Source organism: Schistocerca cancellata, chromosome 1 (assembly GCF_023864275.1).
Source record: "Schistocerca cancellata isolate TAMUIC-IGC-003103 chromosome 1, iqSchCanc2.1, whole genome shotgun sequence".
Classification (NCBI taxonomy): domain Eukaryota; kingdom Metazoa; phylum Arthropoda; class Insecta; order Orthoptera; family Acrididae; genus Schistocerca; species Schistocerca cancellata.
In genome coordinates this window covers 605,634,351-605,652,765 of record NC_064626.1, presented here as the reverse complement: position 1 = coordinate 605,652,765, position 18,415 = coordinate 605,634,351, and the positions used below count along the sequence as shown (strand labels likewise).

Below are 18,415 nucleotides of genomic sequence, written 5' to 3'. Positions count from 1 at the left end.
GTGAAGGGCACATTGTCTTCCACAAAAATTCCGTCGTTGTGTGGGAACGTGAAGTCTGGCAATGGCTGCAAATTGTCTCCAAATAGACCAATATAGATTCAGTTGGACCAGAGGTCCAGTCCAATCTATGTAAACACAGACCACACCATTATGGAGCCCCCACCAACTTGCACAGTTGACAACTTGATCCATAGCTTCTTGGGGTCTGCACCGCACTCGAACCCTATCGTCATTTTCTACCAACTGAAGTCTTCTGACCTAGAACGGTTTTCCAGTCGTCTTGAGTCCAGCCGTTATCGTCACGAGAACAAGACAAGCGCTGCAAGCGATGTCGTGCTATTAGCAAATGCACTGGCTTTGGTCGTGGCTGCCACAGCCCATCAACGCCAAATTTCACTCCACTGTCCAAACGGATACGTTAGTCGTACGTCCCACATTGATTTCTGCGGTTATTTACGCAGTGTTGTTTGTCTGTTAACAGTGAAGACTCTATGCAAACGACGCTGCTTTCGGTCGTTAAGCGAAGGCGGTCGACCACTGCTTTATCCGTGGTGAGAGGTACCGGCTGAAATTTGGTATTCCCGGCACACTCTTGACACTATAGATATCTGAGTACTGAATTCCCTAACGATTTTTGAAACGAAATGCCCCCATACCTCTACCTTCAACTATTTTCCCACTTTCAAATCTGTTCATTCCCGTCGCTTGGCCATTATCACGTCGGAAAACTTCTCATATTAATCACCTGAGTACAACTGAAAATCCCGCCATTGTAATGCTATCTTGTGACATTTGTCACCGCGCCTGCGTGTTCGTCTTGTCGTTAATGTGTACGTCTAAGCCCGTTTCTGGTATCTTAGTGAAGGAGGTTTGCTCCAGGCTGGCTAGTGTCACTGTTCACTCTGCCTCTACACCAAAGTCTTTGTTATGTAGGTGATTCTTTCGAATAACAAGTCAGCAACCAGCCACTATTTACTGACGTAAATACCTCTCTAAGCAGTTTCGAAGCAATAGGTTCATCTTCAGAAGGCTGTTTACACAAGATTCACCACAAGGAGGGAAAACCAGCCAAAAAATTATCTCAACATCAACAAACCTGCATCTTGTGAACAGCCATCTGAGGATGAAACCGTCTGTTCGAAACTTGTTATGGGTCTATACTTAAGCAAATAACATTATCTGTCCGCAGCTCGTGGTCGTGCGGTAGCGTTCTCGCTTCCCACGCCCGGGTTCTCGGGTTCGATTCCCGGCGGGGTCAGGGATTTTCTCTGCCTCGTGATGAGTGGGTGTTGTGTGATGTCCTTAGGTTAGTTAGGTTTAAGTTGTTTTAAGTTCTAGGGGACTGATGACCATAGATTAAGTCCCATACTGCTCAGAGCCATTTGAAACATTTGAACATTATCAATAGTGGCTGGTTGATGTCTTCTACTTTGAAACAGTCAATGTACATTCCGTACACAGGCACGGACTCCAAATCTCCGGTTTTCCACAAAACAGCATAAAGTCTCTGTTGTCTATGGTTCTACGTCAGTGGCAAAGGACTAATGGGAACTCGAGATCTCAGCCCAGGTGGCAATAATCTATTCCCGACAATTCGTGGCTCCCTGATATCAACTGTCCTTCTGCTGCACAGAGGCAGCCGAAATATTATACGAACTTCTCATGATATACTCCATTCCTGCTCTTCTTGTCACAATGTTGTCCTGTGTGCGTCTTGTCAAGTCTGATAGCGCTGTATTTGCACCACAACGAATTGTCTCCGTCATCTATGGGTATGTAGCTCTCATGTCCTCGAAGCCAATGATAGACTTCTGTGAAACTCTTCTGGGGACATGCGTTGCGATCTCTTGATTAAAGGTTCCATTACGGTTAAAATAACTTTACAGCCTACATAACTCATTCTTTCCCTCCTCCTTTCTTCTCATGGACCTACCCTGTAATTTCACAGAGTCGGCATGTTAGTGAGAATGCTTAGAAATGTTAGTGATTCGTGTGAGTGAGGCGGGACGTGGTACCAGCCTGGTGTCGGATGTGGGGCACCAGCTGAAAGTCCCATCCCGGCTGGCTGGCATTCCAGGCCCCCGTCGTTATGCACCAGGAATTTGGAACGTATACTGTCTTCGAACATTATGAATTACCTGTCGGTGTTGACGGGCTAAAGTGAGACGCAAAGCTTTGTGTTGTGCAGTCATCAAGGTTACAGGAGCAGGCCTACGGCTTCGAAAGTCCATGTCGATGATGTTTCGTTGAGTGGTTCGCAAAACTGAAATTTGTTTATGGCCGAGCATTGAAATCTGCAGCAATCTGCAGAAAGGTTACACTTCTGTCGCGTTGAACGATTGTCTTCAGTCGTCATTGGTCCCATTCTAACAGGATCTTTTTCCGGCCGTAGCGATGTCGGAGATTTGATGTTTTACCAGATTCCTGATATTCACGGTGCACTATTGAAATGGTCGTACGGAAAAAGCCCATTTCAGCGCTACCTCGGAGATGCTGTGTCCCATCACTCGTGCGCAGACTATAGTACAACGTTCAAACTCCCTTAAATCTTGATAACCTGCCATTTTAACAGCAGTAAGCGATCTAACAACTGCGCCAGACACTTGTTGTCTTATATAGGCAATGGCGACCGCGACGCCGTATTCTGCCTGTTTACATATCTCTGTATTTGAATACGCATGCCTGTACGAGTTTGTTCGAGCGCTTCAGTGTATATTCCTTTTACGTTCTCTGTGTCTGCAGATAACAAACTGTGCAAGAAAAACAGCTATAACGAAAACCAGAGAAAGGAATAGCTCGTAGTTACAAGGTGTTTATTAAAAAATATTTTGTCTGATTTTAGATTTGTGGATACTTTTCATACGTACTGAATTTGCTTTGTGTACAAATAGAAGAGAGCCATCTGCATGTTATGTAAAACAAAGAAAGTAAAACACCGAATGATGACAGTGCAACTGCAACGAAACATGTCTGGGTAGAAAGAAAAAAAATTGTGTTTGCTCGAGATTTTCTCAATACGGAACACACCCAAAACACATTTAACCTTGTAGCTGGAACAGTATTTTTGTTTCGTTCTGACCGTTCGAGCCTGGGATAGTTGGCTCGGCAGTAGCGCTACAAGGTGCCACGGCAGTCGTGTGCTTACTTGAAGGCGTCGTCGTGCAGCTGGGGGAAGACGTTGGCGCCGACGCGCAGCTCTGCGAGGCTGGCGAGCGGCTGGAGCGCGGGCGTGGGCAGCGCGCGCAGCTGGTTGTCGTCCAGGTAGAGCACGCGCAGCGCGCCCAGGCCGGCGAAGGCGCGCGCGTCCACGCGCTGCAGCCGGTTCTCGCCCAGGTCCAGCTCCTCGAGCAGCGGCAGCGACGCGAACTGCGCCGCCGCCAGCTCCTCCAGGTAGTTGCGGCGCAGCGACAGCGCCGTCAGCGCGGCCAGCCCCTGCCACGTGCGCGCCGTCACGTTCGACAGCTTGTTGTGGTCCAGCCGCAGCTCGGCCAGCTTGCGCTGCGCCTCGAAGCTGCCCGCCGGGATGCTCAGCAGGTGGTTGTGCGACAGGTCCACGTAGTGAAGTTCCCCGTAGAACTGCGTACACGCATACAGCACGCGCTGCTTAAAAAAATGGTTCAAATGGCGCTAAGCACTATGGGACTTAACATCTGTGGTCATCAGTCCCCTAGAACTTAGAACTACTTAAACCTAACTAACCTAAGCACATCACACACATCCACGCCCGAGGCAGGATTCGAACCTGCGACCGTAGCGGTCACGCGGTTCCAGACTGAAGCGCCTAGAACCGCACGGCCACACCGGCCGGCCCACGCTGCTTAATGGCCCACAATCAGTCACGTATGAGGCACTTCATATCAACTTATTTAATAGACACAGTCGTGATCAGATTTGAGTAGTTAATTTTTATTTTTAGGTGACCGTTTTCGATCTTCTACGATATCATCAGCAGATCTACATTTCTTGATGACAGTAAGAATCGCTGGCGTGGGGCAGGTACTCTGCGCAGTGTACTATCCCCCTTAGAAGTTCGAAACCGGTCACGTAAAAATAAAAATTAACAACTCATAAGCGATCACGACTTGTATTTATTAAATAAGTTATAATATTAATAGAGCGCTGTTTTTCCTGGAACAATATTCCAAAAGGTTTTGGACTTCATATCAAATTGAGAGTTTTATGTGACCCTTGACCCACATGTGTGTCGCCTGAGGTTTCTCATGTACCTTTACCAACATTTGTTAAGGCTGAAAACCAAACAAAAACTGCTATTTTCCCTGTAATGTTTGAATGCAGCGAAAAAAAAAGACCCACTCGAAAGTACAAAATAGATTTTTGTCCCAATTGTCATAGCCAAACTAAGTATGGGAAATGAACAAGCAGTGAGGCCTACTCTTACAAAAAAATTTTATTACTTCCAAATAATTAGAATAACTAAGAAAAACTGAATTTGTGATAAAATTACAGAACGGATTTTTATCCGGCTTTTCGTAACGAAATGAAGAGTGTGAAATAGACAAATAGGCTATGAAACTGATCAGCGTGAGGCCTAATTTTGTAAAAAAACTTGAAAATAAAATTTAAAAAAACTCGTTAAATGTTTTGTGAAATCATGTCTTAGATACGGAATGAAACAGATGAGACGAACGTTTGATGATCCTTCGACTGATGCTCGATACCATGTACAGCAAACCTAGGGTACCAAAAGTTAGAAACACAGATACTATCACACACTCTCAGAATCTTTGCTTATGACATGAAAAACGTCGACTCAAGCGCTGATGATTCTTGTTATGCACCAAACACGTTAAATAACAGTGTTAAATTATAATTTACAATACGGATACGATAACAAACAAGACTAAAGCTACAGCTGATATGTGTATTACACTTAGGTTGTAAGGAAAAACAAAGTAAGAAGTAACGGCAATTGTATTGGAGTACAGGTTTGTGCAGAAGACCGTGGTCATTGAAACTGAGATCAGGGAGTGTGCTATAGGTTCGTTGGATTACGCGATAATTAACACTGGAGCTGAACTAATCTGATCATTTAGTATTACATTCATACAGTTTGTATATTTTAGTATTCTGTGTTTTCGTTATGTATTGTATCCGTACTATCCACGTTTTAAATTGTATTTTGACAACGTAATTTATCATGTTTCTTGATCAGACGTCGATCTCACATTTCTCATCTAAAACCATGCCATGGGCAATCATTCTATACCTGCTGATAATATCTTTGTTTCTAATGTTTAATTTCATACCAGTGAGCTCAATACTAAAGTCCAGAGATTTCTCAAAAGCTTCTCTGCATAGAAAATAACAATGTGTTTGGAGGGTCCACAATATTGGCGAGGGGCATTCAGAGTTATTATTACAGCTTGTGCTTGTGACTTTTGACTGATTCTTTCAATGAGCCACAAACTAAACCTAGGCAGCGTCACGTAGTATCAAATGGCTCTGAGCACTATACGACTTAACTCCAGAGGTCATCAGTCGCCTAGAACGTAGAACTAATTAAACCTAACTAACTTAAGGACATCACACACACCCATGCCCGAGGCAGGATTCGAACCTGCGACCGTAGCGGTCGCTCGGCTCCAGACTGTAGCCCCTAGACTCCGGCCACTCCGGCTGGCCACCTTGTATCGATAAACACTAATTTCATTTCTCCTGTGTAGTAGAACGATTTGACAGCTTTCGCCGACCTGTCACGGCAGCTGTGACGTATTGCGTCATGGTTTGGCTTCATAGAATAGTCTTTCCTCCATAATGTAGAGCTAATTGTTTAACTCACATCAGAGTCACTTTTGGACGCCAGTCAGATATTTCCTGAGATGGTGCAATAAGCTGACAACAGACACAAAATAAATAATAAAGAATAAAAATGCGACTAAGAAACCTATATGTAATATTTTCTTTTGTGTAAGACTGCATACTACACATGGATATTTCTTTCGTCGTTTAAGCTACCGAAGACTCACATTGTTTACTGTTAATGAAAGCCTACTACACTATCAGTACAAATACCGAAAACTGACACAAAAAACTTATACGATATCAGAGGCAAAAATAAGAGGAAGAGGGAAATAAAAAAAAAAGTTCGGGTTGAGAGGGTACGTTATGTTACACTACTGGTCATTAAAATTGCTACACCACGAAGATGACGTGCCAGAGGCGCAAAATTTAACCGACAGGAAGAAGATGCTGCGACTGCAAATGATTAGCTTTTCAGAGAATTCACACAATGTTGGCGCCGGTGGCGACACGTACAACACGCTGATGTGAGGAAAGTTTCCAACCGATTTCTCATACACAAACAGCAGTTGAACAGCGTTGCCTGGTGAAACGTTATTGTGATGCCTCGTGTAAGGAGGACAAATGCGTACCATCACGTTTCCGAATTTGATAAAGGTCGGATTGTAGCCTATTGCGATTGCGGTTTATTGTATCGCGACATTGCTGCTCGAGTTGGTAGAGATCCAATGACTGTTAGCAGAATATGGAATCGGTGGGTTCAGGAAGGTAATACGGAACGCCTTTTTGGATCCCAACGGCCTCGTATCACTAGCAGTCGAGATGACAGGCATCTTATCCGCATGGCTGTAACGGATCGTGCAGCCACTTCGCGATCTCTGAGTCAACAGATGGAGACGTATGCAAGACAATCATCTGCACGAACAGTTCGACGAAGTTTGCAGCAGCATGGATATCAGCTCGGAGACCATGGTTGCGGTTACCCTTGACGCTGCGTCACAGACAGGAATGCATGCGATGGTGTACTCAACGACGAACCTGGGTGCACGAATGGCAAAACATCATTTTTTCGGATGAATCCAGATTCTGTTTACAGCATCATGATGGTCACATCCGTGTTTGGTGACATCGCTGTGAACGCACATTGGAAGCGTGTATTCGTCATCGCCATTGGTTACACTTCTCGGTCACCTCTTGTTCGCATTGACGGCACTTTGAACAGTGGACGTTACATTTCAGATGTATTACGACCCGTGGCTCTACCCTTCATTCGATCCCTGCGAAACCCTACATTTCAGCAGGATAATGCACGACCGCATGTTGCAAGTCCTGTACGGATACAGAAAATGTTCGACTGCTGCCCTGGCCAGCACATTCTCCAGATCTCTCACCAATTGAAAACGTCTGGTCAATGGTGGCCGAGCAACTGGCTCGTCACAATACTCCAGTCACTACTCTTGATGAACTGCGGTAGCGTGTTGAAGCTGCATGTGCAGCTGTACCTGTACACGCCATCCAAGCTCTGTTTGACTCAATGCCCAGGCGTATCAACGCCGTTATTACAGCCAGAGGTGGTTGTTCTGGGTACTGATTTCTCAGGACCTGTGCACCCAAATTGCGTGAAAATGTAATCACATGTCAGTTCTAGTATAATATATTTGTCCAATGAATACCCGTTTATCATCTGCATTTCTTCTTGGTGTAGCAATTTTAATGGCCAGTAGTGTATTTCAGTGATTACAATATTGAGTCAAATTTACAAAGATCTTGGCAGTATTTGCCCATTTATCAATATGCAGCTGCATCCCATTTGCCCAGGACATATGCACTGATTCTGTTGGGAACGGTGTCCAAAGCCCTTGTATTATCTTCCGAAGCAAACTGACCCAGAGCTTGCAAACTGCTTCTTGATATCCTGAATACTGGCACTGCAACGGAGTTAACGTCCATGCTGGTCCCACACGTGTCCTGTCGGGGACATACCTGGGGATCGTGCTGAACACGGAAGTACAACATCGCGCGGACAGTTCACAGAGGCAGGTGTCATGCATAGACAAGCATTGTCCTTTAGATAAGTGGTACCAAGATTCGGTCGCAAGTGAAGAAACATTTGAGGGAGCAGTACGTTCGTGACGTGCCGTTATGCCGTGAGATTTCCCTAAATGACGGCTACCCGTGGTCAGACGTCGTACCCAACGGCTCACCACACGACGACACCAGAAGTAACACCGTTGTGCCTCTCCAAAACATCGAAGAACGGGACCCGACCCTAGGTCGTTGCAATAGTCGCCGACGATGGTCATTGGGGGAATTGCAAAACCGTGATTCATCGCTGAGCACAGTGCGATGCCTTTCATCGTCAGTACATGCTTCCTGGTCACTAAAGCACACTAAAAGCAACCGTCTTTATTCTGATATTAACGGTAGCTTACTCATCGGACGGTAATTCTCTTCTCTAGTTGCTGGTAGTGTCCGAGCAATTGTGCGGGATGAAACAAAATATTGCAGGGAGTCAGTGACTTATTCTCGGTCTGCAAGGGATGTGCCTGGTGCTCAGTAGAGTAGTCCTCTCTTTTAGTGGTCTTACGTGGTCGATCGGAACGTTAAGGACGAGAATGCCTCCTCTAACGCTCCCATACAGTCCAACATCGAGACAGTGACACATATGAATGTTCCAAAAATGTGGATTTTACACGATTTGATCTGGCCCTTTTCAAAATGTGACAGTTCCTGATAACGCTGCCCCATACGAGCACGTGGCATCTTAGTCTCCTTCACAGTGATCACTCAACATCAATTCACGCCCCTGACATACCACTACAGGTCAGCCCACTACATCAAACATGAACAGCATTAATGCCTTCTGGTGGATGTTCTACATGTCACGGAGAATTTCTGCTGTAATAAACTATACAACCGCCGACACTGTGTACATATATGAAGTTACAATGACTTCCAATCATGGATTGTAGGTGATTCATTCACTTGGAATGAATGAAAACTGAGAAACTTAACTGCTTCACTACCCATTATTAAGATAAAACTTGTTTTTCCCTGATATTTTCCTACTCATTTTCGATTTCATGCTACCAAGGCGTCTTCCATGCGGCCACCAACCCCACGACCTTTTGTTTCCGCTTAAAATTTTATGGGAGTTGAGAACAGTTTTGCCACAAGAATCAATCAATTAAGCGCGACGGTGTTAAAGCAAAATCTCTTCAAGAGAAGACATTAAAAGTGGTGTGAAGGTATCAGTCAGTACTGTAATTGTCGCGTTAGTGTCGGTAAAAGTGATACATGCAGCTAAAAGTGATTCGAACTGATAAAATTACATCGCATAGAAACGCGTGTCTTAAATGCATAACTTCACGAGTGTGCAGTTCCCAGTGTTGCCTATCGCTGTCACTGCAGGCGTGAACTTTGGATTACAGGAAGTTCTTCGCGCAAAAACGAACACCCACGAAGAAAATTACTGTTGACTATATATTAATTGCCTTTTTGAGAACTATTACACCTCATGAATCTTGTTTACATAGTAAAAATATTTCGCAGATTTTAGATAAAGCAACACTGGATAGCCCAGAATTGCAGTCCGTGCAATGTTTCCCTGTGCAAAAATTGACAGAAAAAAATTAGACGAATTGATAAGTAGTTTATAACAGTTACCCCATAATGGTAGAAAAGACCCTTATCAGTGGACACCTCAACCGGGATGACCTGTAAACTTATGAATTGTATGTTGCTTAGACCAACATCCGAAATTTGCAAATAGTCTGCAGATTTATCCTTCCATAACGAGGAAGTCAAATCCGTGCGTCAGCATGGCCGGCGTGTGATGCACACAACGTGTTACAGCAGCGTCATCTTGTGTGGCATTGTGTGGCACCCTAAAGTACTTGGCGTTATTCAAGGTACTGGAAAACCTAAGGAAAATCAGAAACAGCATACTTGCTGTAGCAAATAAATCTTACAGAACTACTCTTGCCTTTTTTTATTTACAGTCATAGTTAGTTCCGACAATACACCTTACGCATAAACAGTAAATCCCAACATATAAAGTCGCGAAAACTGAATTGTTTTTCAATTTCGGCAACCGTTTAATCGCATACACATTCTCTCTTAAGTTGTTTCATATACTTAATTGTCTAATTTTAGTTTTAGTTCCATGTTTTATGGCCTCTGTGATCTTTGAAGGCAGTTAAAAGTTTTTCACAATTTTGTATCTTCATATTAAACTGCGATTTGCTCTTTAAGTGTTTTTGTATACAATATCATTTGGCAATAAGGCTTTAGCTTCGAAACTAGTTATGATTGAATAAATAAGTAAGGTGTGCCTCTTGAAGCTTTGTAAGGGACTGTCAAACGAAAATGAGACACATGGAAAAATATAAATAAAGTGTTTATTATTTCAAAATTAATCGCCCTAAGAATTAATGCATTTATCCAACTGTGAGACAAGACGGAAAAATGTTTGCGGTTGCCTATGGAACGAAGATTATACCCAGTCACGCACCTTTTCTTCTGAAGCAAATCGACGGCCAAGAATGTCTTTCTTCACTGCTCCAGAAACATGGAAATCGCATAGGGACAGATCGTCAATAATTAAGCGCACAGCGATACGCGGACATTTTGCAAAAATTGAAGTGCGCCGTCAAGTCCAGACGACCAGTAATGTTGAAGGACGTCAACATTCTGTAAGGAGATGTCACCCATACGTTGCCAAGGTTATTCCGACTACACTGCAGAAGTTTTGCTTCAAAGCCCTAATACATCCCCTTTACAGTCCCGATCTCTCCCCATTTTTTTGGTCATCAGTCTACTGACTGGTTTGATGCGGCCCGCCACGAATTCCTTTCCTGTGCTAACCTCTTCATCTCAGAGTAGCACTTGCAACCTACACCCTCAATTATTTGCTTGACGTATTCCAATCTCTGTCTTCCTCTACAGTTTTTGCCCTCTACAGCTCCCTCTAGTACCATGGAAGTCATTCCCTCATGTCTTAGCAGATGTCCTATCACCCTGTCCCTTCTACTTATCAGTGTTTTCCACATATTCTTTTCCTCTCCGATTCTGTGTAGAACCTCCTCATTCCTTACCTTATCAGTCCACCTAATTTTCAACATTCGTCTATAGCACCACATCTCAAATGCTTCGATTCTCTTCTGTTCCGGTTTTCCCACAGCCCATGTTTCACTACCATACAATGCTGTACTCCAGACGTACATCCTCAGAAATTTCTTCCTCAAATTAAGGCCGGTATTTGATATTAGTAGACTTCTCTTCGCCAGAAATGCCTTTTTTGCCATAGCGAGTCTGCTTTTGATGTCCTCCTTGCTCTGTCCGTCATTGGTTATTTTACTGCCTAGTTAAATGGTTCAAATGACTCTGAGCACTATGGGACTTAACATCTATGGTCATCAGTCCCCTAGAACTTAGAACTACTTAAACCTAACTAACCTAAGGACAGCACACAACACCCAGCCATCACGAGGCAGAGAAAATCCCTGACCCCGCCGGGAATCGAACCCGGGAACCCGGGCGTGGGAAGCGAGAACGCTACCGCACGACCACGAGATGCGGGCTACTGCCTAGTTAGCAGAATTCTTTAACTTCATTGACTTCGTGACCATCAATCCTGATGTTAAGTTTCTCGCTGTTCTCATTTCTATTACTTCTAATTACCTTCGTCTTTCTCCGATTTACTCTCAAACCATACTGTGTACTCATTAGACTGTTCATTCCGTTCAGCAGATCATACGATCTCCATATAAAAAGTGCCCTGAAGACAGACATTCACTGCCGTCGATTTGTTGAGGACGAAGGGGTGCAAGCTTGGGTACAATCATGGTTCCGAAGGCAACCGAATTTATTTACTAACAATTATGGCAATTACTTTTCAAATAATAAACACATTACATACTTTTTTTTCCATGTGTCTCTTTTCCATTTGACTGCCTCTTATATATCATAGCATTTTGCCAGCTTGGGACGGGAAACAATTTTCTCTGAAAAATAGAGATCACCCATGACGCAAACGGTCGGTTAAATCCTTTTAAGATGTTAAACGGCAAGGGTGGCTACTAAACGCAGGTTCATGCACATCGCAGCTTGTGTTCCACATTGACCAGAGAACGAACTCCCAGCGTTCGTACCTCCTACAGGATGTCTCAAAGAGACATTCTATATAAATCAAGGTAGAAATAAGGGGTTAATTTTAATTCACGCGCCGAAACTAAAAGTTTCCCTTGGCGATTGTTGTAAATTGTTGTTTCATTTGGTTGCTGGCAGGGGTCAACATGGAGCAACTACCTCGCTCGCTCGCCGATTACCCTACGTCGAGTCGAAAAGACGCTAACAGAGTAACAAAAACTGCTTTGTATTCTCCATTTCAACAGATTCAGTTCAGCCACAACTGACCTAATTTTCGTCCAGAGCAAGAGGCTGTGTCTCCCACACCTCAAAGCCTTCCACGGTGCCACTGCATTGTGCCACTGGCCTTATGATGCAGTATATGATTGTTTTTGTGTCAGAATTTGCGAAAGACGTTGTCTGTGTGTCTCCCCTGCCAACAACTGGTAACAACGCTGCATAGCCACAGCAGTGAATTCCACAAACATTCCATCATCGTTCGGACTTGCATCGGAGATGGTTTATTTCTTGTTCCGGTATTTCCGCTGATAGACTTACAGGCATCTTTAGGGTGAGTCCCTCGCAGAAATTAAACCATCATACACGACACGGTTGACTAAACGCGCATTTACTCCATGGGTATTGTGACAAGTGGTTTAAATTCTGCCAGCGACTGGCCTTGAAGATGGCTCTAAGATTATCAGCAGAAGTTCAGAAGAAGAAATAAAACTATCCTGGATCCACGACCGAAAGTGGCTGAAATAATGCAGCTGGGAAAAGTTCAAGAGAAACACCAGACACACTTGCAGAAGGTCGGGAAAAGTTTGACTTTCGTCTATGTTGTGCGTCCAGTGGAGACAGATCGCACAGTTCTGATTGGGAAATAAAATCTTTGATCCTAAACATAATTCTAAAGTATTTATCTTGCAACTTTTTCAAATTGTGGCAAATTATTAGTAGTTTCTATCAATTAAAGGGAATCTTCAGATTTAATTAATCTTGAAATATGAAAAGTCAAAAGCACAACTACGACTAATTGGTTCTGAATATTATTATTAATTAGTGGAAACTGCTAATCATTTGTGACAACTTGCAACTGAGACTATTAAAATTAATGAGCAGTGGAAATTCCAAATCTTTCATTTGTCACAGGAAACAAAAAACGATGTACATCTATTCATTTATAACTAAGAACGAGTACTGACACCACATAATTACAGTGCTCAGTTCATCGCTGCAAAAAACAATGAGGCAGATTATAAAATAAATAATTTATTAAAAATGTTCTATAAGTCATTCCAGAGACTGATTACTTGTAAGTGTCAATAAGCAACTTTTTGTTTAAAGTGCCATTAATACGGAGGCACAGCGTTGTATTTGTGATAATACAAGTTCAGAAATACAGCAGTAATGTTTGAAATAGTGGAACTCTGCTCAAAAAAAATTATTTCTCATATCTTCTAAAGTTCTTAAAAGGGAATAAAAAAGTTGGGGCCGAGGAAAATATCTCTCAGTATTGAATTTGTTTCTTACAGAATACCATTCTTGGGATCAGATGTTGTAAGCTTTACCATAGAACTCGTTGTGATGTTGAGGAACTTGTTTTGCAGCTAATAAAAGCCGCTAGTCTTTCAGAAGAAATACGGTCTGACTTACATCGGATATATATTGAGTAAATCGACGTTTTTCAATTCTTCTGTTTCAGAATAAGAATTTTCAGCATCTGTGCGAGGTGGACGAGTAAGGAACATTTTCGTCATACTGAATTTTCAGATATTACCCGCCTGCATTAACAACAATGTTTCAGCAGCATCTTTAAAGTCAAACAAGTCAGTTGTACGCACTAGCATTGCTTCCAATGGCTTCATGCCTTTAACTGACCCAAAAATTTTGTGTAAATCTTGCAGAACAAATGCCTTGTTTATGTCTCTTCGTTTCTCTTTAACTGCAAAATTTCTGTCGCAGTTCAAAAAGGTGAGCCCACTAATCAAAAACTTGTATGTTACCTCTGCAAACCATCCCACGCTTATCACAAACATCATCAAAACAAGAATGGACTTGACTTTGACACCTGGCACGTGAAAGTCCAGAGGTGAGAACTACTTGGCAAAGAGTCCATGTGGCAGCTACGAATATCTGAAATATTTTCTCCGAGATTTGGCCCTTGTAACATTTCTAGGGACATGCAACACAGTATCGAGACCAGAATAGCACTGGAAACACGTTTTGTGAAAAAACTGCACTTAGAACATTTGACACTTCCACCCTCCAAAGACTTTTTTTTATAAACATACAGTTGCCGTTTTGTCTCATGACAATACGTCATCTGTCATCATAACAAAAGTACTAGTTGTTGTATGTGCATGTGTGTAAACCATTCACCCTCACAAAATCGGATGGATCTTTTGATAATAAAACCTTTTTTTCATTTTGAGAAGACAGAAGGAGCGACCGGTTTTAGTTGCTAAAAACATTCAAAAACAAATATCGCATATATAATTCTTCATTTAAAACAACCGGGTTCGACGGACTGTGTTGTTAAAAATGTCTTGTGAAGAAACGTGTTCATTTTATGTTGGAGCTCATGCCAAGTTGTCATGTGGATAAATAATAGCATATTATAAAAGGTTTTTCTTAACTAAAACTTTTAAAAACAGAAAACATATTTTTCAAACGGCTACGACAAGTGTACCGCTCACAGATCACTGTTACGTCACAAAAATACAGTACAACTTTATACTCCGTTTAAAGAAGATTTTCAATGTTTAGAGTATAACTTATACAAACTGATGAGCTACTGTGCACTGTGTTTTTGTGACGTAACAATCAACTGAGAGCGGTGTATCTGTTTTCTATCCACATGTCTACTAGGTCCAACTTACAATGTCCACGTTTCATAACAAAAAGATTTTTTAAGACCCGAAGATACAACAAAGCCTATCGAAACCGGTTGTCTTAAATAACGAAAAATTTATGCGGTCTTGGTTCTTGAATGTTTTTACCTTGCAGTTAGATGCGCTCGTCAAAATTTACGCTAAAGGTTGCTATCTTCATTCGCGTAGAAGATACAGTCCTGTGAAATCGGACGAATCAGTTATTTCAGGATAGGAAGTATGGGCGCTCACCTGGAAGGCGGCGTGCACCGTCTTGATGCGGTTGTGCTTGAGCACGAGCCGCTGGATGGCGGGGTTGAGCGTGATGGGGATGACGTCCAGGTTGGTCTCGATGCAGGTGACGACGAGCGTCTTGTCGTCGCAGCTGCAGCCCACGGGGCAGAAGTCGGGCGAGCGCGCCGCCCCCGCCGCCCCCAGGCACGCGAGCAGCGCCAACAGCGCCGCCGCGGCCGCCGCCAGCGCAGACACGCAGCCTCCGCCTCCGACGCCGCCACCGCTTCCGCCCCCGCGACCGCCACGCCGCGCACACATCTGCAACAGCGAGACCAGTGGACGTACAGGTTCGGCAGCCAACGTACCTGTTTAAATCTAGAGAAAATAGGAGTAATCCGCTGAATTACAGACTCGATTCACTAACGTCGATTTGCAGTATGATACTGGAACATTCACTGCTCTCGAACATTATGAATCATCTCGAAGAAAACGGTTTATTGACACATAGCCAACACCGATTCAGGAAACAATGTTCCCGTTAAACAAAGATAGCTGTTTATTTTCACGAAGTAATGGTTCAAATGGCTCTGAGCACTATGGGACTCAACATCTTAGGTCATAAGTCCCCTAGAACTTAGAACTACTTAAACCTAACTAACCTAAGGACAGCACACACACCCATGCCCGGGGCAGGATTCGAACCTGCGACCGTAGCAGCCTCGCGGTTCCGGACTGCACCGCCAGAACCGCACGGCCCCGCGGCCGGCTACGAATTAATGAGTGCTATCGACAGGGAACGTCAAATTAATTCCATATTTTCAGGTTTCCAGAAGGCTTTTGAAACCATTCCTGGCAAGCGACTTCTAATTAAGTTGCTTGCTATAGTCCGTCTGCTTAGCTAGGCTGTAACGTGGTTGGCCCCTGTGCAGCGGGCGCGGGTTCGATTCCCGACCGGTTTGGAGATTTTCTCCGCTCGTGGACTGGGTGTTGTCTTGTCCTCATCATCATTTCATCCTCATCACCGGCACGCAAGTCGCCCAATGTGGCATCGATTGAAATAAGACTTGCATTTGCCGGCCGAACTTCCCCGGATAGGGGCTCCCGGCCAACAATGCCAAACGCCCATCTCCATTTTTCTTTGCTTGCTATGGAATATCGTCTCAGTTGTGTGACTGGATTCGTGGCATCCTGTCAGAAAAGTCACAGTTCGTAACAGTTGACGGAAACTCATCGAGTAAAACAGAAGTAATACCTGGCGTTCTCCAACGAAGTGTTATAGCCCTCTGTTGTTCCTGATCTACATAATCGGATTAGGAGACAATCTGAGCAGCCTTCTTAGATTGTTTGCAGATGATTCTGTCATTTACCGTCATTTAACGTCATCAGAAGATCTAAAGAAATTTAAAAATGATTTAGACAAGATACCAGTATGGTGCAAAAAGTGTCAATTGACTCTAAATGCCGGCTGCGGTGGCCAAGCGGTTGTAGGAGCTTCATTCCGGAACCGCGCAACTGATACGGTCGCAGGTTCGAATCCTGCCTCGGGCATTGATGTATATGATGCCCTTAGGTTAGTTACGTTTAAGTAATTCTAAGTTCACGGGGACTGATGACCTCAGATGTTAAGTCCCATAGTGCTCAGAGCCATTTGAACCATTTGACTCTAAATATGAAGAGCCTTAAGTCATCCATGCGAGGAAGTTAACTGTTATGTAGACAAGCGCCTGTGATGTAGATGTAGAGAAGCGTCACGAATTCTAATGTTCATTAGTTATACCAGTTCCTACTTACTACAGTATGAACCAGAACTCCCTTGACCAATTTTCTGAGGTTTTTCGCGGATTTTTTATGAGTATTTTGTGTAACTAATCTCCAGTGGCTCTTTGCAAATCAGCTGCATTTCGTGTGATTCCTTATCCCCATGTGTGTTTATATTCGTACTGCGCTGGAAATATACTGACGAGCCGAAACATAATGACCAGCGCTCTTCGTGAGACTGGACGCCGCCTGGTGGGGTTGCGGTCACATGAAGGGCTAAGCAAAGTACATTAGCAAAGCAGGTACGTACGTTGACTCAATTTAGCAGCGATGCGGACCGTAAATGCGCACATTGACAGCGTGGGTGACTTCGACAAAGAGCAGATTGTTACGGCCCAGCGCCTAGCAACGACCATCTCAGAAATAGGGAAGCTGATCGGCTGGCTGTTTGCGTGCTTCCTACTGTACATCCTAGCAAGATTAGATCTTGATTAAAACATAGTGTGCGAGAAACAAACCTACTCTTTCCTTGATCGCAGTGCATCATCTTTTATTGCCGATTTATCTACATTAAACGCTGCAAAGGACATAGTCCCGGTGCCTTTAACAACAGAAATGTTCAAAGTCTCTTATCACTAACATATGCATTTAAGTGTACATAGTAACTACAAAAAGAAGCACTAACTTAAACAACACAACATTAATTGTCAATACTGGAACCAGGAAACCACTACATACGATTTTAGCAAGGTCTAGGATGTACAAAAATGGCTCTGAGCACTATGGGACTTAACATCTGAGGTCATCAGTCCTCTAGAGCTTAGAACCACTTCAACCTAACTAACCTAAGGACATCACACACATCCATGCCCGAGGCAGGATTCGAACCTGCGACCGTAGTGGTCGCGCGGTTCCAGACTAAAGCGCCTAGAACCGCTCGACCACACCGGCCAGCTTCTAGGATGTACAGAGAATCCATAGATATTCAAAGCATAAAATCAACTTTGACAGAAAAGAAGAAGGCTGAAATTACGCGAAGTGGGAGCCTTAATGCTAAATAAAGAGAACAGCACCCAATCTTCTGCAGTACACGTTCTCTAACACAAGTCGAAGAGACTCCGCGATCTGAATCAACGGTCTGATGACGTCACGACACGATCGCTGCGCAGTTACGTATATTTATACGTATGCTTAGCTTGTTTAAGTTTGAAATTATTATCTGAGACTTTACAGCCTCTAATGATGACTCCAGCATCACGGGATGAAACGTTAGGATGTCTTAAACCACAGGTAAATGGCCGCAAAACAAAAATCACCAATGTTGTTAGAAGGGACTCTAGTCTGTAAAGTAGAACAAGTAATAAATCAAATAGTACGCAGTCTGTGGTGGTTTATCTCTGTATTAATAAGCAATGCGAGAGATGTGCAGTCCCTCATTGTGACATGAAGATGCAAGTTGTGGTAAAGGCTGGGAGCCACAGAGCTACAATCGACATGGGTTTTTTGTAGTGGTACGCCAACATGTTTCGTTTTGCTCAGTGATAAACAGGAAAGTCTTGATCACGTCCTTTATTTGCCTTAGACAGGCTGAGTCTCACTACTCTGCAATTTAATCACAAACGAACAATGAAAGCATCCAACAGCTCAATACAATCACTTGA

The 18,415-nt window shown here is 43.5% G+C and overlaps 1 protein-coding gene across 2 annotated transcripts in view; it reads right to left on the bottom strand.

Annotated features, from left to right (window-relative positions):
* The window catches only part of LOC126182543 (leucine-rich repeat-containing protein 4-like), a 1,045,219-nt gene that overhangs the window by 52,177 nt on the left and 974,627 nt on the right, over window positions 1-18,415 (bottom strand). For both annotated transcript variants that reach the window (XM_049924858.1, XM_049924860.1), the window contains exons 5-6: window positions 15,015-15,314; window positions 3,146-3,576 (exon numbers count right to left, since the gene is read on the bottom strand). In XM_049924858.1, the coding sequence (XP_049780815.1) occupies window positions 3,146-3,576; window positions 15,015-15,314 (731 nt within the window). The remainder of the gene's footprint in view (window positions 1-3,145; window positions 3,577-15,014; window positions 15,315-18,415) is intronic.